Source organism: Bacillus rossius, chromosome 1 (assembly GCF_032445375.1).
Source record: "Bacillus rossius redtenbacheri isolate Brsri chromosome 1, Brsri_v3, whole genome shotgun sequence".
NCBI lineage: Eukaryota > Metazoa > Arthropoda > Insecta > Phasmatodea > Bacillidae > Bacillus > Bacillus rossius.
Genome location: NC_086330.1, coordinates 314822890 through 314849924, shown reverse-complemented (window position 1 = coordinate 314849924; position 27035 = coordinate 314822890). Strand labels below are relative to the sequence as shown.

General features: G+C 37.2%; 1 protein-coding gene across 1 annotated transcript in view; it reads right to left on the bottom strand.

Moving 5' to 3' along the window:
* LOC134527923 (uncharacterized) overlaps positions 1–27035 on the bottom strand; it is a 60113-nt gene that overhangs the window by 21831 nt on the left and 11247 nt on the right. The window contains exons 3-10 of the mRNA XM_063360960.1: positions 25047–26456; positions 24210–24463; positions 22648–22854; positions 21802–21913; positions 19999–20197; positions 14317–14487; positions 12690–12811; positions 7062–7187 (exon numbers count right to left, since the gene is read on the bottom strand). Coding sequence (XP_063217030.1) covers positions 7062–7187; positions 12690–12811; positions 14317–14487; positions 19999–20197; positions 21802–21913; positions 22648–22854; positions 24210–24463; positions 25047–26456 — 2601 coding nt within the window. The remainder of the gene's footprint in view (positions 1–7061; positions 7188–12689; positions 12812–14316; positions 14488–19998; positions 20198–21801; positions 21914–22647; positions 22855–24209; positions 24464–25046; positions 26457–27035) is intronic.

Genomic DNA, 27035 nt, shown 5'->3' with positions numbered 1-27035 from the left:
ACGCCAATTGCAAATTTTGATGTTTTTATTATTTTTTTTTTTCAAACAGAATGCCCCGACGAATCCAAACACTTACAATAGTTCATTCCCTCGTTCCACATGTATATCTGACTGTCGAAAATACTGCTGGTAGCTCACTTGATGAGAAATTACCGAAAAATAATAGCGTAGATGAAGTCCTTCAGTAATGTTTTACTGCAAGTACACGAAGATGGTGCGACCTCGAACAGGGCCGCACCCAGCGAAAACGAATCTCGCCCCGAGCCAAAACGCCTACGAAGGTGGCCGCAATTTCTAATTAAGTTATACCCGAAACGAAATATATAAAAAATTAGGTTGATTTAATAATAGGCCTGGCTCCGACCACCAACGTGAAATTATCTCTTCGTAAATTACATTATAATTTAGCGAGAAGCCATCGAACGCGACCTACTCGTCCAGCGTTCGACAGACGACTGGTGAAATCCTGCCACTGTCTCCTCCACGCAGGGAGTAGACGTCACATGACCTCACCGACCAATCACACGCACTCTTCATTCACGCTTACCAATACAAGCCAATCAGAGAACAAGTTACACTACATGAAAAAACCTTTTACACACAGAACTCTGGGCTTCCCCTGATCTGTCTCTTTTCAATTTTACATCGAAATCGGGGACTTCCATTCTCGTTCTCTCTCCCACACCGTGAGACAGCAGTTATCACTCGGTTCCCATGCAGGGGGGGAATTACCCTCTATCTCGGTTGGCGGGGAAGCACTGTTCCTTTCTCACTCCCACTTACAGGCCTCTCATGCCTCTCTTTCTAACCATTACACCAGCCCAGACACAGTCCCGTGATTTATAATTATATTACAATACGTTAATAAAAATTAAGAACAGCAATCATAATACAAATTACTTTACAAAATTAAAATCATTTAGAAATAACCTGAAAAAGTAGGCCTAAACAGGCAAAAATCTAGAACAGCGGCTTCTTTGTGAATAATTACATAAAAATTACTAACGATAGAAAATGTCTAATAAAATAATAAATACCTTCTTAAAAACATAGCAAGTGAAAAATATCAACCCTAAAATATATAACAAACGGTAAAATATCATTAGAAAGACTTTTTAAGAAATATTTACATTCATGAAAATAGTTTAAAAGAAAAATTATTTAATTAGGAGGGCAGGGTTCTGCAACATTACATTACCCCCCCCCCCCCCCCCCCCCCAACTTTTCAATTAAATTAACACTACATTTAATTGAAAAGTTACAAAAGTGAAAAACTAATCTGTACAAAATAAATACAAAACATCCTGAGAAATAAATGCATCCAGTAGTTACTACCCTTGTTTATATAGAAATTACAAAATGTTGTTACTTAAAAATTGCAATAACATCAATTCCTTTGTTAAAAAGCCAAAAATTTGAAAACATATCTCTTACTACAAAGTGTCAACAACTCTTCACAAACGGTTATCTCCCTCTCATCAGTGCAAAATACAAATAACTTTGAAACTGGTTTCTCTATAAGCTTCAAGCAGACACCCCCTGGTCAACGAAGAATCTTCAATAACAACAAAAAACTCTGAACAACTTACTTAAACTCCAGGAATTACGTCTCCATGACTACCTCAACGACGACGACAAATCTTCAACTCCAGGAATTACGTCTCCACGACCACCTTAATGACGATGAATAAACACAAAAACTTCAACTTCTTCAAAACTTAAACCTCGGCAGCAACCTTGACGACGACAACAAATAACCTCAAAACAAATTATCTCCTTTAAAATCCTTTAAAAACCAGTTACCATTATTCTCTGCAGCTCATGATTAACTCCTCAAATCTCATGGAACAACCACTTTAACCCACAAATTAACCAATATCTCCACTCTTCATTTCTGCACTTACAAAACCTTGACAACACTATCGCTTCAAAACTGTTGACACAAAATTTTCCTATATTTCATCCCAAAGAAACAACTTCTAAAATTTTAAGACTCTTACAATACCATTATCATTAACTTCAACCACTGGATAACCCTTATTTCAAAATCAGAACTAGACTGCTCCACATTGATAACCCATGAACTATTAACTTCTGAACAGAGCCATCAACTTCCTAAGACACTGAAACTCACATAGTAAATCTTCCACAACAAATACAACTCCAGAAAACATTAAATTAGTTATTTGAAACTTCAAAACCTTTTATATAACACACTACATCATCACTTATCATATTCAAACTTTCTCATTAAAATGTTACACAACCTTATAATATTTACACCAAAATACATCCAAACTTAATTCTTTATCAACACTGCATTTTCATTTGTTGACATTCACTTACATGTTCTAGTATCATTAACCATAAAATAAAAAATACACAAAAACATCATTATTACACATAAAAAATACACAAACTCTTCCAACTGCCTCTATCTTCCTTCCTAACTCCTGAGCTAGCCGAAAGGTAAGGGGCACTCAATTACAACCCTTTTAGCTGCTAGTCAGCTCGGCTAACCTATTACACATAAAAAATACACAAAAATACTCGAAGTTCTTCCAACCTCTTCTATCCTCATTCCTAGCTCCTGAGCTAGCCGAAAGGTAAGGGGCGCTCAATTACAACCCTTTTAGCTGTTAGTCAGCTCGGCTAACCTATTACACATAAAAAATACACAAAGTTTTACCAACTCTCTTCTCCTTCATTACTCCCTTCTTCCTAACTCCCGAGCTAGCCGAAAGGTAAGGGGCGCTCAATTACAACCCTTTTAGCTGCTAGTCAGCTCAGCTAACCTATTACCAAATTACACACAAAAAAAATACACAAAGTTCTTCCAACTCCCTTCTCTGTCTTTCCTAGCTCCCGAGCTAGCCGAAAGGTAAGGGGCGCTCAATTACAACCCTTTTAGCTGCTAGTCAGCTCGGCTAACCTTTTGACGAAATTTAAAACAAAAAATTATACAAAGCTATACACAAACATACACTGCACTTGTCATTACACATCAAGTTTTAAGCTTTACAGTTTACATACTTCAAATAAATTTCTACAAACAACAAGTTGACAATTCTATAGTCATGGAATGACAAATGCCTCATTAAGCTACAATCGTATGCTTCTATTCTTCAAAAACAAATTACATGAACTAATGCCCTTCCTTAGGTTTCAAACCATGTCTCCCCTTTCAGCAACAGCAGCATATATATTAACATTGATGAGGAGTGGGAGCGACCAAGGAGAAGGGACTCACCCTTGCAAAAAAAAAAAACATCGGACTCCATGCCGGAAACACATTTAAAATTAACCTCCTGGCCCCCCAGCTGCCTCACAAAACACATTACACCAAGAAAAATACCTTTGCTGCATTATTTTGGGCAATACAAAAATTCACCTAAACTCTGGCCATCATTAACACACACCTGCTTCTGCAGCTTCAAAACTCGACGACTGTTATTCATTAACGTATAGCATTACATTTCACACCTTTAATATAGGATGTTGTCACCCTGTCATTTAATCCAAAACATTTACCCTTACCAATGTGTGGCATTTTCATTTAAAATATTTAACCATTTCAAAAATATATCATTTTCCAAAAAAAAATAACTCATAATAAATTTCAGTTAACATCTTCCCATGACACAACATTAAATAAACCAAACCATTACCCAAGTGCAATGAAATTCTCATAATGTAAAGCATTTTTTCACATAATATTTAATAACTGTCTACTCAAAAAGAATTTATACCATTATTATTATTACAACAGAAAATATTCACATTAACTTCGATGTATTTATCTTCCTTCTCTCTAAGAATCTGGTAAAAATTTGCTGTCATAAATCTTATTTGTGTATGTATTTCTATATTATACTATAACTATTCTACAAAAAATACAAAAACCCTTAAAATACAAAACATTAGTAAAAAGTACACAATTGAAAGAATAAAAAAAATTCTGAAAAACATACAAAAAAAAATGGTAAAAATTGCAAAAAATTTAAAAAACATCAAACACGACACAACTAGTTTTGACTCCACCCCTCCATCTAGGCAGTGGGCCAAACAAGTCTACACACACTGTTTCCAGAGGTTGCATCACCCCTGTCCATTTACCATACTTTTCTCCTGTCTGAGACCATAACAAACAACTGTTTACAATTTCGGCGATAGTTCTGTACACATGTTTCCACACAAAAAACCTCTGAACATGTTGCACAGCTTTTTCCACTTTGTGTTCCACATGGATCAGTGAAATTTTTTTAGTTTGTACACTATTCAATACACACAACCCACATCTTCGTACATTACTGCTTACATTTTGACAGAATCTCCCTTTCATCATTTCTCCGCAATCTGCAGAACTCAATTCACTGATGTGATTACCCTCTCAGCAAACTCATCTTTAAGTGCATCTGAAAACATTTTCATTTCAATTTCTACTTTTTTCATCTGTTTACACAAAATCCTGTTCACATGTCCATTAACTCTTATTTTACAAAATGTTTTCTCTACATTATCCGAAAATTCCCTGTTTACTTCCTCATGAAATTTTTCAAATGTGTTTTCAATGTTTATTTTTTCATTTCCGTCATGCCCAATACCTTCAACATTTTCTTTGGACACTATTATTTCCCTTTCACATTTTCCTACATTAGTTGGTTCCCTTTCCACTTGTGATTTACAGCTGTCAAACCTTGTTTACAAGTGTGAATCTCCTTGTTTACCTCAGTTTGTACATCAAGTTTAGCCTCTGTATGAACTAACTCCTGCAGAATTTCATCCTTCATCTGTGAAATTTCCTGTTTTAATTCCTGCGTGTTATGTGCTAGACCCTGTTCTAATTTTAGAGTAAGGTTTTGTTGTCCCAGTTCGTTTTGTGCTAGACCCTGTTCTAATTTCTGGTTCATTGACAAAAGTAACTGCAAGATTTGGTCTGACCCCCCCATAACCTCAACTGGGCTACTAATTGTGCGGGATTCCATATCCTGACCTAGTTCAGCAGGATGTTCCATGTTTACAAGTTTTTCCTGTTGACATGTAAAATCCTGTTCAATTAAACTTGTCTCCAAATTTGGATTTGACTGTTCGGAATTTTCTACATTTTCCTGAAAACCCATAAAATCTGATTCGCTACTGTTGATACTAGCGTTATCCATGTTGACATACACAAATTACCAAATTTTACACAAATACAAGTTAAATTCTCAAAACCAATACAAATAATACAGTTCTCTTAAATTTTCCACTTGCTATTATCGGCGACTCATCCCACGGTGTCCCGCGAAGTGAGGTTCTCGAAGTCCCGCGATGCGACCGGCCTGAAGTCCCACGGTGCCTTGGGTCGCTCTGTCCCTCGAAGTACCGTTTTCCGTCGTTTCTCTGGAACACTTCACTCGCTGAAGCAGCTCGTAGACTCTCGTCGCGGAGAAAAACTGCATTCACCGCTCAGCTGCGCCGAAAGTTCTGGGAGATCATCTTTGTTTACCGCCGAAAATGTCCGTCTTGCTCTCAGGGTCGTGTCCAAATTCAAGCCGCGCGGCCGGGCGCCAAATATAACGGTTCGTTATATACAAAATAAACAGTTCAACGCCGATTGCAAATTTTGATGTTTTTATTATTTTTTTTTTTCAAACAGAATGCCCCGACGAATCCAAACACTTACAATAGTTCATTCCCTCGTTCCACATGTATATCTGACTGTCGAAAATACTGCTGGTAGCTCACATGATGAGAAATTACCGAAAAATAATAGCGTAGATGAAGTCCTTCAGTAATGTTTTACTGCAAGTACACGAAGATGGTGCGACCTCGAACAGGGCCGCACCCAGCGAAAACGAATCTCGCCCCGAGCCAAAACGCCTACGAAGGTGGCCGCAATTTCTAATTAAGTTATACCCGAAACGAAATATATAAAAAATTAGGTTGATTTAATAATAGGCCTGGCTCCGACCACCAACGTGAAATTATCTCTTCGTAAATTACATTATAATTTAGCGAGAAGCCATCGAACGCGACCTACTCGTCCAGCGTTCGACAGACGACTGGTGAAATCCTGCCACTGTCTCCTCCACGCAGGGAGTAGACGTCACATGACCTCACCGACCAATCACACGCACTCTTCATTCACGCTTACCAATACAAGCCAATCAGAGAACAAGTTACACTACATGAAAAAACCTTTTACACACAGAACTCTGGGCTTCCCCTGATCTGTCTCTTTTCAATTTTACATCGAAATCGGGGACTTCCATTCTCGTTCTCTCTCCCACACCGTGAGACAGCAGTTATCACTCGGTTCCCATGCAGGGGGGGAATTACCCTCTATCTCGGTTGGCGGGGAAGCACTGTTCCTTTCTCACTCCCACTTACAGGCCTCTCATGCCTCTCTTTCTAACCATTACACCAGCCCAGACACAGTCCCGTGATTTATAATTATATTACAATACGTTAATAAAAATTAAGAACAGCAATCATAATACAAATTACTTTACAAAATTAAAATCATTTAGAAATAACCTGAAAAAGTAGGCCTAAACAGGCAAAAATCTAGAACAGCGGCTTCTTTGTGAATAATTACATAAAAATTACTAACGATAGAAAATGTCTAATAAAATAATAAATACCTTCTTAAAAACATAGCAAGTGAAAAATATCAACCCTAAAATATATAACAAACGGTAAAATATCATTAGAAAGACTTTTTAAGAAATATTTACATTCATGAAAATAGTTTAAAAGAAAAATTATTTAATTAGGAGGGCAGGGTTCTGCAACATTACATACTTCACAAACCATATGCTACAGCTACATCGCCTAAGATTGCTTAAGGTTAGCATAGAGCTAAAAAATAAATTATATAGTCAATTCAGAAAACTATCTAAGGGAAAATAATCTGTGATCATTTAGTTTTTCGACAAGCAAAATATAAGTTTTATTCTCTAATATGACAGATCTGATAATTTTTCAATTCTTTATAAACTACATTTATTTTAATACATCTTACTGCAGTGAATATACGGAGTCATAACACGTGCTGTTGACAAAGAGGCCATAATTACCGTGAATGGAAGGGCTTCTTGACTGTCTGAAGACCCCGTAACATCATGCAGAGGCGACGATAGGTCGATTATCACAGGGGAATGTTTCACATCTCTTTTTGATTTTACCCTGTCTGCCTTCTCTTTCTGTAAACAAATTTATTACGACATAAACCAATATAACCATGATAGCATGTAATCTTGCATTTGAAAAATTTTAAAATCAAAGACTAAAATTTATTGTTTATAAGATGATAACTAAAAACATTTATTAATAACTTCAATTGAATATAAATATTAAGCAGTGTTATGAATATCTTATATATAAAAATAAATGTTTGTGTGTTCGTCTTCTCTGCGTTAGCGCATCGTTCATCCAATCTCAATTGAATTTTGCACTTTAGAGTTTAGATCTTTGAAACATGAGGAAGGTCACTGTCTAGGTGAGATTTCGATAAAACCAACCCTTAAAGCAGAATTTAAGGTGGAGTGCAAGTAATATCGGAAACTACCAGTAAGTATTTTATAACAGTTCCTTTTTTCTATGGTCCGAATCTTTCTCTTGAGAGAAAGAGAGAGAGCTAGATAGGTGAGCATCTATATGTCTCTATAGATATACATACATATACACACATATATACATATATATACATATATATACATATATATGTGTTTATATAGACAGATACATACACAGAGAGAGAGAGAGAGATATATAGTGAGATAGAGATATGGAATGAGCGACATACAGATAGAAATATAGACATTATATATATATATATTAAAGCTGAAGAGTTTGTTTGTTTGTTTGTTTGAACGCGCTAATCTCAGGAACCACTGGTCCGATTTGAAAAATTATTTCAGTGCTGGATAGTACATTTATCGAGGAAGGCTATAGGCTATATTATATTATCAATAACATTAAGGATCCTTACTAAAAGTCCAATTTAGAATCAAATGCGTTGGAGGGGGTTAGATACAACATGCAGTACATGTACGAAGTGTGTGTTGACAATGCCGCAGGCGCTAGAAGTTTATTTCCTATTGCCTATTAACATTGTTGCCATGCACTAGATGCCTTATCATTCTTAATTTTCCCATACAAGTAAAAAACACCCGTGTGATATTAACAATGAAGCAATCAGTACCCTCATAAGAGTTCAATTAGTATTTAAATACTTTTTATCACTTTAAATCGCAAACCTAAACTATTGTTTTTATTCCTCTCTCTGTGTTTAATTTGTTTTTCTTTTTCTAGAAATATTTTTATTATTTTTAATTAATTTTCATTTTACGGACCACCAATAATTTTCATATATATATATATAAAAAATAAATAAAAGTGAAATACCACTCACTCACTCATCACGAGATCTCTAAAACTATACACCCGATTGTCTTGAAATTTAGCATAGTTAATCATTTTGTGATGTAGACGCTCACTAAGAACAGATTATGCGGAAATCCGATCCCAAGGGGATTTCCGGGGGCATAATTTATAAAAATTTCCAGTTATTGGTAAGGAATCACCATGGCAACGGCTGTTGCTTTGTTGATGCTTCATTCGTCTTTATGGCAACGACTATTTCATTGTTAGTGCAGTCCTCATCACCGTTGAAATTTTGTGGGTACTTTAAATATCAAAAATTGCCCTTTTTTTTCAAGTATATATATTTTACAGACTTGAAACTTCACAGTAATGTTCCTTATGTAACGCAGGATGACATTTTCCGAAAATTAGATCCCATGGGTGGTTAAAACCAGGCAACAGTGGGTACTTTGTCTGCATGAGAACAGGATTTTGCATTGTTCATGCCTTCTGCATCTCCATGGCAACGGGCATCGCGCGGCAGTGGCGTACCCACAAGGAGGGGCATGTATAATGAGCGGCGCAAGAGTGATCTGCCTGTAGACTGCTGTAGCGAAGTACGGGTACATCAGTTGTACGTTGCGTGCACGAGTCGGGAAACCATCGGTGCTATTCATTTTCTCTCCGGTACATTATACAGCATTATAATATTTTTTCACTGAATTTTTTTTTATTTACCATTACTGTAAATGGGAGATGTGGCTTAATTTTTTTCTATTAGTATAGCAGTGCAAAGCCGGGTCGGTCAGCTTGTGTGTGTGTGTGTTTATATATATATATATATATATATATATATATACAGAGAGAGATAGATATGTATAAACAGAGAGATAGGGTGAGATAGAGAGGTGCTTTGTATATGTGTAAAATGAAAGTAGCATCTGAACGCATGCTGAGCATAAGCTAGTACAAAATGAAAAATAATTATTTTCTGAATCTAAATTGCACACGAAAATTACACAACTCTATTAAACTTAAAAATAACTACCATATTCACCCCCAGAAGGGTCCACCCATACATGGGGGGAGGGGGGGGGGAATCTGGGCAAAAAAAAATAATAATAATAATTTCACCATAAGGGTCGCACCATATAACTGTCTCCAGTTGACCCTTCATCTTCACTGTTTACAATGGGAGGGTGTGAGACTGAGGCGCACCCCCCCCCCCCTTCCCCATATTTATGACCCCTCCTAACAAGACAAAGAGAAGACTGCTATTTTTTATACCTTTGTTTCCCTTTTGTTCACTGTATTTTTTCTCTACCCATCAGTAGTATATATAGGTTCCTCCTGCACCTGGTGCCGGTCACAGGTGTTGACCACCATATTGGATTTCTGTAGGGTTGTGCGATTCCATGATTTTCAGTTCGATTCGATTCTGATTCGATTCTCACCACAAGAGTTGAAATTCGATTCCGATTTCGATTCTTTGGGTAACTTTATCTACATAGTCATTAGTCTGGTAGGACTAACTAAAAAAAAATTGCATTTATTTTGAACCATATGTATTTAACTTAAATGAATAAGAAATACAATTCTGGAAGATGACTGCGGCACTTAAACTTGCCACAATTTTCATCCATTACTTATTTAATCACTTCACCACTGTTTAAAGATGTCAAATGTTACCAACGGTAAAGTCAGCTGCCTCACTGGAGTCACCGAGATAGTGCGATGCGTGCTGCGCTAAGAAGTATAATTTATTAATTAACCTACATTTGCACATATGACGTATGCAGCATGGCCTAGCCAGTAGGTTTATTTAAATTAAAACCAATAAGTAACATATATTTCTTTGTTTTTTTCAACAAGATCTGTTCCCCTAAAAACGGAAAAAATACGTAAATATTATTAATTTATTAACTTCACGAAGTTAAACCACACAACAATGATCAGCTTTAATTAAGTTTTGTAAAAGGCAAAAGCATAAACAGTAAACAGTACTTCGATACTGACAGAATGTTATGATTCAGTGATTCGATTCCTTTGTGTCTCGGCACGCGCGATCTATGATAAATGATGGCCTGTCACGGTAGCCTACAACTCACGTAGTTTCGGTTCCCTACCACGTTCGTGCTATTTCGGATTTCTCTCAAAAATTGAAATTAAAAAAATTCAAAGGGTTGGGTTAGGTTAGGTCAGTCACAACATGCTTTTTTTCATTGGAAACTTCTGATTTAGCGGCTGAAGTGGCGTTAGGTAAACCCAAAATGCAAAACTTCGGAAATCTTCGGAAATTCTTGCAGGGAACCTAAACTACGTGAGTTGTAGGCTTCCCGGCGTGTCAACTGGTCTATACGTCCGGCACCGCTAAAATATTTTTATGTCGTGAATGTTTTAATGTTGGTTATTCTGTTAACAGAAGACTGTCACAGAATGGCGATCTTTGTAAATGTATGGTTGAACAAGGAACTATTTTAACTGTTAACAAAAAATTGTGCGTTGATGGTTGTAAAATTCATTTTTAATATGTGTTATTTATTTTTCAAAACAAATAAACCAACAATATTTTTTTCCCGTGCAACGTGAGAAATGGTCATGAGTAATATGCCGTAAGTAGGCAGAAATAAAAATGTTTGAGCAGATTGTTAAACTATTTCATAAACAAGCAGTTTTCGTAAGGTATTTATCTTTGCAAGCCTAAACAGTTAGTGGTTCTGAACGTGTAAATTATATCATACACGATCTTTGAAAAGAATTTAATGTTCGGCCTAACCTATATTTCATAACGTTATGAAATTTGCTTGAGTGAAAGTGCGCGGCAATTTTACGAGTTACATTAATGATAATTGATGAATAAATTTATTTCTAGCAATCAGTTGAACGGTAACCGTCAATTTCTTCGATTTTTTTACTTTTGAAAAAATTGCCAGAATTTTTCGATTCCAAATTTTAGTTTCGGTTCCGGGTTCAAATAGTTGAGGAATCGAATCGAAGTTGAAATTATCGAGTACCCGCACATCCCTAGATTTCTGACTTCACGACGACAAGGCACTAAGGTGGGATTGGAGAGGAAGATAAGAAGAGGGGTGAAGGTGGCCAGCGCACAAGAACACATCTTCAAAGCAGTGACCTCTACAACTGTTAAAAGACGAATGTCTTAAAACACAGCCCCGCAAAGTTTTACAGGTATTTAGAACGCAAGAAGGTACCACACTAGTGGCTGAGAGGATGCGCAATTGCAGTACTGTGATGTTTTAATGCCCCAGCGGAAGCAGGTAACGATCAGGGTGCAACATTTTAAGGTTAGTCAAATGCACTAACAACCAGTAGTAGGATGTGCAGCACGGTGGATGGTTGGTTGTGGTAGGTTTACATTTTTGACTTTCTGCGATTAGCACAGTGTTGATTGTTTGTAGATACAGTGCTGCAATTATAGATCTAACAAACAGCTATACCAAAGTAGACTTTATAATCAAAAACTTGGCTAAGACATGATGTAAAAGGAAGCACGAGGAATTGCAACAGAAGTAGTGTGCATTTACCAAGTGCACTTTGACAACAGACATGTACCAAATGGGATGATTTTCACAAGTCTTAACCAGCGGGTGCCTAAAAATGGAAGTTTCATACCATGAAGGGTAATGTACACCAGCCTGCTGGTTGCTAATGTATATGGCTATCTCTAAAATCTCCGCCCGTGTAGTCGCCTACTTCCCGCAGAGCATTTACACATCATGGTGCTGCGACCGTGCATCCTTTCAGCCACGGCAGTGGCACTTAGCTATGCACAATATTCAAATTTGCATGCTACTGTCTACAACTGTAACTTTGCAGGATTGCATTCCCAGAACGATGTACTATAACAAAAATGGAATTCCCTATGACCCATCCCAATTACACTCATTAATTTCTAAAGTCTGGGCAAAGAAATAAAAATTTAAAATTAAAAGTTTGGGAATTTTTGAATTCCAAATTGAGCCAAATAATTTTTTAAAAAACCGGTAATTAAAAAAAATATTACAGTAAATCCATGTTAAGAAGTTTATCTAGGACTAAGAAATTTAGACTTATTAACAGGGAAATTTTGTTAAACAGATAAAATTGTATGTATTAATAGGTCAAATCCTATTTTTTTTTTTGTACAAGAAATCTTTTTAAGTGAGATTTTCTCAAACAAACTTTTTTGTATAAGAAAAATTGATAAATCTCAGATGGAAGATACTTGAAGTAGGCCTCCAGTAAAGTTAAACCAAACTCAAACCAACAACTGTATAGTATAGGCAATCAGTACAAACAATGGAAGAGTGATCCAACAGTAAGACAGCTCAGAGAGTGACCTGTTTGCCGTTTGGCTGGTGCGTCTGGGCCATGTGCTCGGCTACATGGGCCAGGTAGTTGTCCTTCTTGACGGAGCGGAACGAACAGAACCAGCAGCTGAACATCAGTCCTGACTCCGACCCTGTGACCACATAACAAACATGCACATTTGTAAACATTCAAGCTTACCGCTTAAGTTTCAGTGATGCCCAACAACAGTTAAGACTTTCTTCCTTAAATGAGAGTTAGAGAAACCAGCAAAACCTACCAAGATAATAATGCCAGTATATTAGAATTATTACATTAGATCACTATCACGAATGTTAATAATGTCTGCAAAAGGTTGCAAGGAATTGAAAGGATGGCACTGTATATTATAACCGTAAAAAACAAACACAACCACCAAGACCCTAACAAATATAACAGCAAAGTGATGAAGTGGATGTAAATTGTATGAGAATAACTTGGAAACCACCACTACACTAAGTGAAGTATATATATAACGTAGGCAAAAAATGACAATGTTCCAGTTATGTACACACTGCAAGTTGAACAGAACTGTTGATGCTGTTGCTGTTGGAAGATCACCAGCATCAATTAAATGCTTCTGCATCCATGCAGCTTGATGTTGTCAAGTTTTTCAAGAGGAATACCTGCAGCTACAAAGGCATCAACCCTTTGAGAACAAAATCTTCTTTTTGTTCTTTTACGCATATTTGTGCCACTCCTGCATCTCGGATAGAAAGCTATCATTTCAGAGTGAATGGGGATCGTTTAGCTTTTACATGCTTGTCACTAATGACGTGCTTGTTTAATTTGTCCCTGCCTTCTTGCTCCAAACGGCAGTTAAAATACTTACAAAAAAGGTATTTTTCTGTCACTGATGTACAAACCTTCATTTTTAAATTTGTCCGCACGTGATGATGAAGTAGCTTGGTTTTCGGCATGATTAAAAAATATATATATTTTGTTTATGCACGCCATTTGTAAACAAAGCCCTTAGATACCAAAAAATAGTAATTACTGGAGTTGGAGCAAAAAATTGCTTTTTCAGAACGTGTGCCAACACTACAAAAATTGTTCCAGAAAAGCCAATGCTTAAAATTGAGTTACAGGGAAAGTCAATCTAATATTGAGTTGTTTATTAATGTAAGCATTTATTTTATAATCAAACATATTAATTTTATCCTTGTAGTTTTCGTTCACGTGTATTTTGGGAATGATGCAGTAATACTTATGAGAATTTTCACGCTGTTATATTTGGTAACCTGTTAAGCTGTGTGTTAATAAAGTAAAATGAACAGACTCTAACTTAACTCTGACTACGGGCATCTTAGGTGAGTGAAATCATTATTTTTGTGATATTTTATAGTTTTTGATGATAGGCAAATGATTAACGCATTAACCACACTGCAGTGGGATGACGACCATTCTTTCTACAAACAGGTGCTTGCGAACTTCTTGTCAACTAACCAATGGTCGGTAGTTTAAGATTTAATTCAATATTGAGGTGTTATTTTGTGATTAACAAATATTTCTTGTTTTTCACGTTTTGGAGTGAATTTCGCGTAAAAATTGATGGTTTCACATAGAACCATATAATCTTGGCTCTATTTATAACATAATAAATGATAACAGCAGACACACCTGGATGCTTGTTCCTCAGGTGTGCCTTGTACGTGTTGGACTGGATGCAGGCGTAGGGGCACAGAGGGCACTTGTAGGGCTTGTCGCCCGAGTGCCTCATCTTGTGGCGCCTCAGCGAGTTGTGGTCAGACGTGCAATACGAGCACTCATCACACTTGAACGGCTTCTCGCCTGAACAAAAACAAACAAACATCATAAACACAACAGTGTGTAAACAAAAGTACAGTAAACCACACACTTATGAAAGCAGTTTGTTCTTGAATACATTAAGTAGATCTGTTTTTCCTTAAGTCCAGCTGGGACCAAAATTAAGCCAAACTCTTGGTTAAACATGAAAATTGCATTAAAATTTCTCACTAAAATAAACTTATGGCACAAAAGTAAAATTTACAAGTCTACTATGAAAAATTAATAGCTAGAAATAAATTAATAATATTAAAGTCATGTCTCGCTTATCTGACACAAATGGGCCAGCAGAATATCAAATAAGCATAAATGTTGCATACGATTAAGAAAAAGTCTATTGAATTTCAAAATATAGAATTATATTACACATTACAAACCTAACAACCATGTTTTACAAACAAAACCAATTAACAGAATTGTCTGAAATTAAAAAAAAAGGACTAAAAAAGTTCAAGTCAGCAAAAAATTTAAGAAATTTTTGATTGTTGTTTGCTTTCCTTACGATGTCGGCTAATGAATAAAACAGAATGTTGGATATGCAAAGCGTGTATAAATTTAATTCTACTGTGTATTTAAAAATGTTCTTGTTTAGCATCAAATACAGGCACAGCCATTGAGTAAGTCATAATTACCCAAAAACCAAATCAAAACATAGCTCAATATTGAAAAGAAAGAAGGTTGTGTTTCTAATGTTTTAAAGAAGCTGAGACACTTCTTAATGAAAAAGTAATATTTAAAAATTATGATTACAGCTGGCATAGCACACCTGTAAAAATGGTTCTCACATGATTAGCCTTTCGCAAGGTGGTACATACCAGGATTGCCACAGAAAATTAATCCAAATTCCCGATGAAAGAGAAACAATAAGTGCCAAACTATGATTTAGACTCGTGTATGTTAACTGTTTTTGTAGCTTTGCAGACCAAGTTATGTGCAAAAGTGGGGCTAAAATACTTCTGAAGTTGCATAAATGACTGCAGTTTATTGCTTGTCACTAAGATCATTAATCTACTATTGATTCACAATAATTTTTAATAGATAAAAAATTCAGTTTAAATAAACCACTTTAATTAGTTTCTTTTTATTTTATTGGTATTTATGTCTGACCACAGCAAGGTCATTAATGATGGAAACACAGAATAAAGTATGTGTGTATGTACTCATATTACGAAAGGTGTTCTTGATCATTAGCAAGGAACTTGTTCAGCATTTGCCTGGAATGTTTCCGAGAAATTAAGATGGCTCGACACGCTTTTGAACCTGGCCAAACAGAATGTGAGTCTCATGTCTTACCACTACACTATTCCCATCAGCTTCTAATTATAACCAATTTCCCTGCTGTAATTTAATAGAACACACAACTTGCACAATAATTTTTATGAGTAAGCTCCATACTGAAATTTTATCCTTGTGATTTGTACTTATTGAAACATAATCTTATAAACATGTTATCAAAACAACATAAAAGTAAAAACCATAATAAAAGTGATACTAATTAACTAGCAAATTGCTACAGGAAAAAAAATAATAATTTGCTCAAGTAGATTTTTACTAGTGATGGGTCGGTTCTCTGTTTCATCGGTACTCAGCAAATTAACAGACACCGAGAACCATAAAGATAATCCCGGTACCACGAAAAGCTTTAACAGTCAAATCTTTCCTGGTGAAAATACAGTAGAATTTCGGTAAAATGCCATAAAACGTTGTTGTATAGGGAAATAAATTTTGGGTGACCCATGCACATGTTGTTGTAACTTCTCTTTAAGCCCCTTGAAACACCTGAAAAAAAAAATCATAAATCTTGGAAAATTGCCAGGGGACAAAAGCCCTTGCCCAGATGGAAAGATACAACAACAACCAGCAAAGGAATTCTTTGCAACGAGATGATTCCAACCTAATTTTGTCCCTCTTTTCACTGAGGCAGGGATGATGATTATTTTAACTAAAAGTATACCCATGAAAAAATAAAATATCTTACAAATCTTAAATTAAACAAACTACATCATTTAAAGGTGTCTACTACTTATGAACCACATGTTACCACTTTTTTCAGCCCTACATCAATTTTACTTCAAACAACATACCATGTCCACAATCCTTAAAACGTGCAAAATTATCATTTGGGACGAATGAACAATGGCTCATAAGAAATCCCTCAAAGCACTTGACCAGACTCTGCATGATTTTCGAGGAAACAACCAACCGATGGGAAGCGCTCTTATTCTTCTTGCTGGTGATTTCCGCCAAACTTTGCCTGTTATTCCGCGATCAATGCCCGCAAATGAGCTGAACTCATGCTTGAAATCATCATATCTTTGGAACCCAGTCGAGAAAATCACGCTACAGTAAAACCTTTTTGTTGCTACCCCATTTATTGCGACCACCTCTCTATTACAACCTAATTTCAAGGAACCGTGAAAAATTGCCGAAAATCTGAAGAAAATCGGACAGAAAATAAGTTTCTTGTGGTGAGTAACGTGTTACTGCGTTTCTCTTGCCGAGTGCTGTAGGCAGCGCATGTCTAAAAATAGATACCACTTCCTGTCGACCAGCGCATTCCACGTCCCTTTGCCGGCAGGGTGCAGATAAAGGTTTTTGTGGCAATGTGTTTACGTTTAGATTTTTGCGAGTGTCTAGTGTGGTACGCAGTTAAGGCAAAGCTACCTGCTGGATTTCTCTTGATTTTGATTACTATTGGTTGACAATGTTTGCTTAGTTTTTGAAGTCCAATTTGGTATATTTTCTGGCTTGAATTTGTGAACTATTGTTGATGACTTACGCAGGTATTCCTTTTCTTTTTTTCTTCTTTTTTTTTCTTCCGATGTTGTGTATTATGATTTATTAAATAAAATACAATTAAATATTAATTACTATTAATACAACGCAGGAAAAACCCTCCGGCCGCAGCGTGTGAACATGGTAGTCAGCTCACCCTCTCCCAGAACCGTGCGCTGCGGCCGATCTCGGATGCTGCTTGTACTTGTTAACAATCACGTTATCTGCTTCATTTTAACGAGGAGAGTAAAAATATATTAAAACTGTCAGCAAATTGATAAAAGCTTTATGTGTCCGCAAAACAAGGCACAACACTGGCCCGTCAGTTGTTTTCATTCAAAACGTGGCTAAAGAACTTGCATGGATCAGGCTGAAAACATCCGGCAATACGTGTAGGTTATAAGGAATCTTGTTATGAATTGAGTAGATGTACACAGCGACAGACTGGATGCATGCCCGCCTCAACTTGTTTTAACTGCCGCAAAGATGTTTATCTTGACAGCTCAAGCAATTATCTTTTCCCGTGGGTTGACAGAAAAAGGTCGCTTCACCCAGCATAAAAAAAAGGCTACGCCACTTATTCCCCAAGCAGGAAACACACTGGCTGCCGTCGGTCTCCCCCGCATTTATCTTTCTTCTAACATTCCACGTCTCGTCTCTCGCACGAGCAATAACGATGCGACCACACATTGGGCCATTTTATGCTTTGTTTGGTGACAGCAGCTGTATTTTATTCGGAATATTCCTTTTCATAGGACCCTTGCTATTAAAATACATTTATATTTAAGTTTGAAAGCTTGTAAATTCCTTGCCAGAGATGACTGAACTCGAACTTGGTGTGAAAAGTGACATATTTTGACCCCTCCCTCGCCGCTGTAGTACCCCATTCATAATAGCCCAATTTTACGGAAAAAGGGAGGGTGAAATGAGCATTTTCTCACTGAAGGTTTTACAAAGGGGAGCGAAGTTGGGGTGTTATAAGGGAGGACACTAGATGGTTTGTGTGTCTGGGAGGGATGAGCTAGCCTTGAAGAATGTTAACGAGAGGGGAGGGAGGGGTGAGCTTATGCGTCATGAAGCTGCTGCCGCCAGCCAGCCGGGCGAGCTTCGTGTGCGCCCACTCGCGTTGCAGAACCTACAGCTGCCATATTTTTAAAGGAAACGTCCCATTATTTTTCTGTTATTCTTACATGAACATTATTGGAAGTATTAAAGCCGACACAAAAATATGCTGTGTGTTAAAATGAACAGATTTTAATGATTTTTCATTTCTTTTATTTAAATTTTTTTTCTGATTTTCACATTTTGGTCAAAATGTCCAATTTTTTGACGGTTCCCGAGAATGTATCCGTAAAATCACTGCTTCGTTAAATCCAGGGTTCGTGACATCGGGGTTCTAGTGTTTTTAACTACGGAAAGCAGAAAACGTACAATGTAAACTAACACATATTTTCTTTAGAGGTGGCCTGTAGGGCGACGGACTTGTCATGAAGGGAACCGCGAGGGGTCGTTTCAGAGAGGTTTGACTGTATTTACAAACATGCGTCTGCATTTGCTGCAAGACCCATCTGCCCGAACATCCTCAAAAACAACTTTTGGACATGGAAAATGGCAAAATTCCTATTCATCGTGCCATGAATGAGACTTCATTCCCACCGACCTTCTGTCAAATGCAACTGAAGCCGTTGTCGATAAGGTATTCCCAAGTCTAACAACCAACTACAAAAATCCAGATTGGCTGTGCGAATGTGCAATTTTGGCACCAAAAAATTATGTCAACAAGCTCAATGACCAAAATTCAATTGAAACTGCCCGGCGAAACAGTCAAATACAAATCAATCGACTCAGTAATGGACAAAGAACAAGCCGTCAATTATCTGACTGAATTTTTTAATTCATTGGATCCACCCGGAATGCCACTGCACATATTAACATTGAAGGTTACATCACCGATGATGCTTATTTGCAACTTAAAAGAACCAAAGTTGTGCAATGGAACCAGATTGACCATTAAAAAATTGTCACCAAATTCAATTGAAGCAAACAATCATCTGTGGCAAATTCAAAGGCGAAGATGTACTGATTCCACGCATACCGATGATTTCCAACGATTTACAATTCAAATTCAAGCAGCTCCAGTTCCCTTTGCATCTTGCCTTTGATATTACCACCAAAAAAGCACAAGGCCAATGTTGACTATTGCTGGCTTAAATTTGGAAAATTCATGTTTTTTCACATGGCCAATTGTATGTGGCTTGCTCGCTCCAGAGTTGGCACACGTTTTTACTCCAAATAAAAGAACAAAAACATCTTCTATCCGCTGGCCTTAAGATGAATTAATAAAATAAATATAATTTCTCATTTGCCTTAGATACATGTGTTCTTTTTTTGGGCGTAGTAAGGCACTGTACCTATAGATATCTGCTAAAAATTCGTCACATGACCGCCCCTATCCATCCACCAGAAGTTATCTAGCTATAGATAGTACGTACTACCCGTGTGAAGCCGGGCGGGTCGCTAGTTAAATATAATTATAAAATATTTTCTCTTTTTATATCACAAGAGACAAAAAAAATATCACTCAACCTGTATCAGAGCATTCAAAAGTGGATCCTGTATGCCATAATACACTTGGATTTTTAACAATGGTTTGTAAAGTGACTACAAAGCAGGGACAATAGGTGCCACAGCCCCAGGAGCAGAGAAGAGCCTCGGAAGTACCTGTATGCTGCCGCATGTGCATCTTGAGGGAGCTGCGGGACGACGCAGCATAGCCGCAGCAGCTGCAGGAGTGAGGCCGCATCTTGCCGTGCACGTTTTCCTTGTGCAAGCGCAGCATGCGCAGGTTCGTGAAGTTCCGACCACACACATCGCAGCAGTCCGCCAGCGGCAGCTGTTTCTGCTTTGACGTGTGCGTCGCCTGCGCAGACACGCATCCAACCAACCTCTTACGCCGCACTCAGCATCTACTCCCACTCCTGTCCTCTTACCGCAAGTAAAATTACAGGTCACACAAGCCTTTACACGTACATATGTGCATTCATCATATTCACAATCAAAATTATGTTAAAATTCTCCTCCAAACAAATTTAAAAAAAGGTTGGATGCGATGGCAAAATTAGGATTGAAATGGGCAATAACATATTAAAATCAATCATCTCATCACTATTGAACTTCAAACAACATGCAGAGAAAATAAAGCAACTGCTTATAAAAAAAAAGATATACACCCACCCCTCGAATAAACGCTGTTCAATTAGCATTTTTTTGAAGAAATGATGCCACTAAATTATGGGTTGTTTTGAAGTACGGCGGTCATCGAATTGAAGTAGTGCTCTTTTTCATCTACGTGAATTTTTATTTACGTACGCGTACAATCGCAATAGCACTTGTGTAACATTAAACACAATGAAATAATTTAATAATATGATGAATCAACAAATAATAATTTGCCTTTTCCTTAAAATCTATTTGCTTCTTTCACTGCTTATTTACTTTAGCCCATTTAAAACATAACTGGTGGGGACGGAGGGGAGGGGGTTGTTTAAATTAAGCACAAAAATCTCCAACAATTGAGTGTTCAGCCAATGTTTATAGTACCCCATCCTGAAAGTCATTAGAAGCTCTGGTGAGAAAAGCCAGATGTTTTCCAGGCTAGTTTGCCTCATGCTTTCCAGGATGCACTACTGGAAAGTCACATTTTAACAATTCATGGGAAGAATACATTTATTAACAACAGAGTCGTTAATTCAAGTAAACAGGTGAAATATTTTTCTTGTTGCTAGAAAACTTTAATTTTATGCTTCTTTAATATTATTCATTTTAAAATATAATTATTATTTTGTAACTCCAAAATGTTGTTATTGCCTACTTAATAAAAAATGTTATTAGTATTGTCTAAGACCTGTAATGCAAACATGCAGCCTTTTTTTTTACAGCGTAATTTAATTTTAGGATATTATCCTCAAAATGTAATTCAAACCTTTATTTAAATGTACTACTTTGAATTTATGTATGCATATATTTATTTTAATATCAACAGGGAGTTGATAAAAATAGTAGTCAACAAGCACACTTCCATGGTTGGAAAACAAATTATTTTGATTACAATACACTCTTTAGAAAAAAACCTTTTTGATTAGTGCTGTTTTGATTAGCACTCAGTTTTCCTGAAACAAATTAGGGTGTTACCTTGAGGGGCAGGTGTAATTTAGCACTAACTAACTTTGCATGCCAATCTGAGATTTAAAAACTTTTTTAAGATATTTTATACATTAAAAACTATTAAACTAACAGAGTATCAATGGCAGTTTATGAAAAGTTCTAAATTAAATATATTGGTATCCTTTAGGCGTTTCAAAGGGCATCTTTGTCACTAAAATATATCAGCACAGAAATAAAAATATTTTTATTTAAGTGATGCCAGTTGCAAACATAATCGGTTCAATGTTGAACAAGCATCAATCAAATGTGCCATAAATACTCTGTTACAAATTTATATTTAAGTAATAAAAGTGTCTTAACCTTGTGGTTCCTGAGTTGTTTCTGATTCTTAAAGCCTTTCCCACAAATGTCACACAAAAATGGTCTCTCATCACCATGTATTCTGTGGTGGAGGTTCATTAACTTGCTGTAACTAGACATATATATAACATATATTAGTGTTACAAACATCACTTAATTTTAATTAATTACTGTTCTTACTGAATAGACATAAGCACACAATGTAACTGCACACATTAAGGGACTAAACAATAAACAACACTTGCTTGGGAAACAAGAGAATGCAAAGATTTAAGATGATCTGTACAAAGGCAAATAAAGGGGGAGAGTTAGAAACCAACAGATCCCATATTGGTTTCAACACTATTCATGCCATGACAATATTTTAAAGTTTAATATTAAAACTATGCCTTCGATAAGGCAGAAATTATACATTAAGAAATTTTAAAAAATCATAACTTGACCGTATTATTACAATTCCCAGAAATTAAATTACTATTAAATACCAATGAGATCACAGGGAAACTTTTTGACACAGCCAGTCACTAAGTACTACAAGCATTCCACAGAATTATATACTAAGGTTTAGGAAAGCTAAATTTTAAAATTAAATGACAAAAAATGTTATGGCCTAAAAAAGGTTCCTATGTCTACCCCTTAAGAAGTATAATTTATTCATTTGGTGACAGGCTGACATGTTTGCAGATTAAAACAAATGGATTTAAAGGGAAACGAGAGATTTACAAACACGCCAACATATAAAAGTAAATTTTTTTTTTCAACCAACAATAATGAAGCTTTGCTAAAATAAAGAACACCTTTGAGAACTTGTATAGAAATGTGTTTTTCGACGTGAGCCGCATGTACCTGGTGGTCTTGTAGCTGCACTGGTCGCAGGCGTACAGCTCCATGTCGATGGCATGGCTCTGCCACAGGTGGCTGCTCATGGAGTTCCAGTGGTCCGTCTTGTGCGAGCACTCGGGGCACTTGAAGCTGTGCTCCTTGTGGCAGCGGCGGTGGTACTCTATCTTGTCGTGGGACTGCAGTCGTACCGCGCACCCCAGAATGTCACAACTGCAACGAGCATCCCGCCAGCGTCCAGCTTCTCCACCTCCACGTCGCCATCAAGGCAAATTAAACATTACATTCAAACTATTTCAATTATTGCAAAATAAATTATTTAAATGTGTTCATAAGAGTGACAACAAGCCCCAAAATATTACAATAAAAGACTATAATGCATCTAACACAGCATACTTCCTGCCCCCTGCTACTAATAACACTTAAGCTGTGAATATTTTCAAGAATATTTTGGTTAGCGAGGCTGTTAGTACATTCTAGAAGCATAAAGAAGGAAAGACAGGCAAGACACGGGCGCGACACTATGTCACCAGCAAGTTACGTTTTACGTCTCAAGTTAGTGAGTTGTTGGGAAAACCCAGCCCATAGGCGCATGACTGTGCAGAAATGGACCAGAAGGTTCGCTAGGCGCTGTCCTGCCAGCCAATCAGGACAAACCATGCGGTGGTGTGATGTGTCTTTCCCAACTTTCAGAGAACCATTTTTTCCATTATTTTCCTTAATGGTCATGTACCTAGCTCTGTTTTGTGATTGGTGAGTTGAAACACAGGGTTACCTCCCCTTTGTTTTCACCTTTGTAAGGGAAGACAACTTCGTTGAACAAATAATTGTCGCTCGATAATCGCCGCATTCTGTCACGTCGTCGGCAACTCGCCGAACTGTTATGTGAAGAATGACCGGATAATTTAACACCTGCTGGTTGGGGCCAGGCTGAGTTATAACCTTTCTTTTTATGCTTTTGGAATGTTTAACTAGAAAATCGACCCTAAGCATCTGCATCAGCATCCCACGATAATTCCACGGGATATTGTACCTCAGTTAAAAGTTTAACTAAGGGACTCAAAAAAAAATTTTTAACGGAATCGAGCGACCGGCCACTGCAAATGAGGATGAAAAAATTGTCTGGATCTATTATGCAAGTTGTGATCGGCATTTGTTTTCTGAGAAGTGATAATAAAACAAAAAAAAATTTCAAAAACTCTTTTATTTGGAAAAAGTAGAAGAAAAAAACTGTTCTAATTAAAGAATAACTTATCCCAACTTTTTTTATGTGAAAGACTAAATCCCAAATAATAATCTACAAAAAATCGTTGAGGATTAATATCATAAACTTTTCAAGTGTATCATGAACTTGTTACTATTCTGAGTTTCCAGGCCAACCTGGAATGTAACATGCAGAGTTGAATAAAATTTCACAGAAGATGGTGATTGTAAGTTTTAAATAATTAACCTACGAGATAAAAACCAAGCACACCAAAAACATAACAATAAAAGAACTTATGAACCACACAAATATGACCAGTTTAACGATTACCAAATGTTAGGAGGAAAATTTTTCTGGTTCTAACCTGTAACCAACAGATTTCCCACAGTTATTGATATCATTTGACGGTATCAAACTCTTGGTTACTGATCCCCGAGGTCTGCCTCTCTTCCTCGCTGGAGCACCATTTTGCCTGCTGCTCTTCTTGCTGGCATAGGCTGGCGCGGCATCTGGTGAATATTTCTGAACCTTCTTGGTTCTGCGACTAGTTGTGTTTGGCGTCAAGTTCCCGAGGAAGTGGTCGAACCTGGCCGGTCCCACTTCATCTTTCACATCAACCTAATAAACATTGGAGATGTGAGAGCTTCCATAATAAGAGCCTATGTTGTGACATGCTGGAAATAAAATACCATGGTGATGCCCGCCACGTGTGAAAAACCCAAGTTAACCCAGCCAGGAATTGAACACGGACTGCCTTGGTGGGAAGAAAACTGTCTGCTTCTAATAAAATTCCGCTCCCATTCAAAAATTCAGTAAGTAAGTAACACAATTGGCAGATTAATAAAGAGATTTAAAAAATCTAAACACGACACAATGGAATCAAAAGAAATCAATAGTGACTCCAGTGTACATAAAGAAAATAAAAATTATGAAAACCTGACCAGGTTATGATGGTAACAGAAAAACTATTTAGTTATAATCTATAAAAGAAACCATTAGTTTACCTTTACCAAAGAATTTTCATAGTTAATACAACCATCTGTTTCAACTTACCCCAAATTGTAATATCTACAACCTAATGAAAAATTAAAACAAAATTATTACTTTGTTGGGTACATATGACATGTTCAAAGCACACAACAACACAAAAGTATGGTTTGGAATCACAAAACAAAAATTTTCTGATTGCAGGACTTTTTACCTCAAAGTTGTTACTGCTAACTGTGGTGTCAGCCGCTTGCTGAAGTGGTGCAACTTCTGTCATGAGAACATTTCGTCCCGCCTCTTCATCAGGAATTTCCTCCTCACGAGAGAGAGCCTCCTCCGTCACGCACTGATTAGCTAGCAGCATCTGTCGCGACACATCATGTTCCTTAACAGCAGCCATGGCGTTATCAGTGTTTAAGTTGCGCACACGTATCTTGCTAGTCTCATCTGGAATGAACGTGGTGACCACGCACACAGAATTTGAGTCCATCCTGGGAGCATGGGTAGCAACGGGCAGTTCCATAGACAATTCTGCTTGCATCCTCGGGCTGACCAGAGGGGTTTCCATGGCGCAGGTGACCTGTGGAGAAACACAACTTGTGCTGTTGACAGGCGTGGCACTTTCTTCCGGCACACGTAATTCCACACCATCGACACAGTCCACGCCTACGTCTTCCACTGTTTCCGCACTAAGTTTTCTTTTAACTTTCTTCTTGTCGTACTTCACTTGGTTTGTTCCGTTGACGACGGTATCGACTATGCTTTTCAACTCGACGTCGCCCACCTGGTGATCTAGCAACAGATGGACTCTGAGAGACCGAACGCAATAGAAAACGTTCGGACACCCTGGGCACTTGAGCTTGCGCCGTGTTTCTGCTCTGCCACCCAGCAACTGAGCCAAGTGTTCCTGCCTGACGTGCAACCGAACACCGTCCTCTACCGGGCTCATGAACAAACACAACTTGCACTTGAAGCCCGGCACTGGTTCAATGCATTGTGAGTAATCTATTTCCTCTGCGTTGCTAATTCCAAGCTGTCGCTTTCGTTTCTTTCTACCTTTACAGTTAACAGAACTAGATTGATTAACTTCTTCCTGAGATTTATCTGGCGAGTGTGAAAATTCTTCATTTAATCTGGATTTCCTTAAGTCTGTGGCATCAGTCCTGTTCTTTTGAATGTTGTCCGGATGTTCCTGTTTAATATCAACAAAATGTGACATCGAGCGTTGTTCAGAACTGGTTACCTCATCTTGAGTGGTTAGGTCGTCTGGGACTTGAACTGTCGAGTTGCATGTTCCAACATTTGAAGTGCCGGATGTTTTTGACACATTTTGTTGGTAAAGCTGAGACATGGATTTTGTAACTGGCATCTGTGAGTTAGCTTGTGCAACTTCTGAGCTACTTTGACCAGCAACGAGGGCAGAACTTGATAAGTCTTGAGTGGAAGTGGGGATGTCCGGTGGCTTTACAGGCAATGCCATGTGGTGGTGCTCGTGCTGGTGAGTCAACATACGCATCACGTGCTGTACTATCAACGTATCATCTGACGACACACTGTGACAAAGTCCTAATTCCTCAGAATGACCTAAAGATGATCCTTTGTCAGCTGACGAAGAAAGTTGTACCTGAAAACAAAAAAATTATTTATGGTGAGTATACATCAAACCTAAAAACACATTCATGGAACTATCACTGTAGCATGTTTATATGGCTAACTTCCAAAGTAATGTATTAAGATGCCTGCCTGCCTGCCTGCCTGCCTGCCTGCTGACTGGCCAATTCTTGCTTATCACTCTTCCTATTCTTTAGCCTGAGCAAAACTGTGGCTGCTTAGTGAAAAATACTGTGGTTTAAGACAACAAAACCATTTTTTCTACTCCTAGTCTCTTTGCTCGCTTTCACAGGCATGGATTCTTACTGTCACTCCAAATTTAGGAGGTAGCAGTCATTTATGAACAAGATTGCTAAAAATTATAGTGAATTTCAATCAAGTTTTAACTAAAAAATTAAACTCATATCAACTTTAAAAAAAAATCACTTTCAACTAGGCTTAAAGGTGCCAGTAGATTTTGAAGCTAGCATTTTCATTTTGAAAATTCCTGAAACATCTAGAACATTCTGTAAACTTTATGAACAAAAAAATATGTTTTCAAAAATTTCAAAAGAGTCAATCAGAAATTTTTACATACTCCATGCAGCCAATT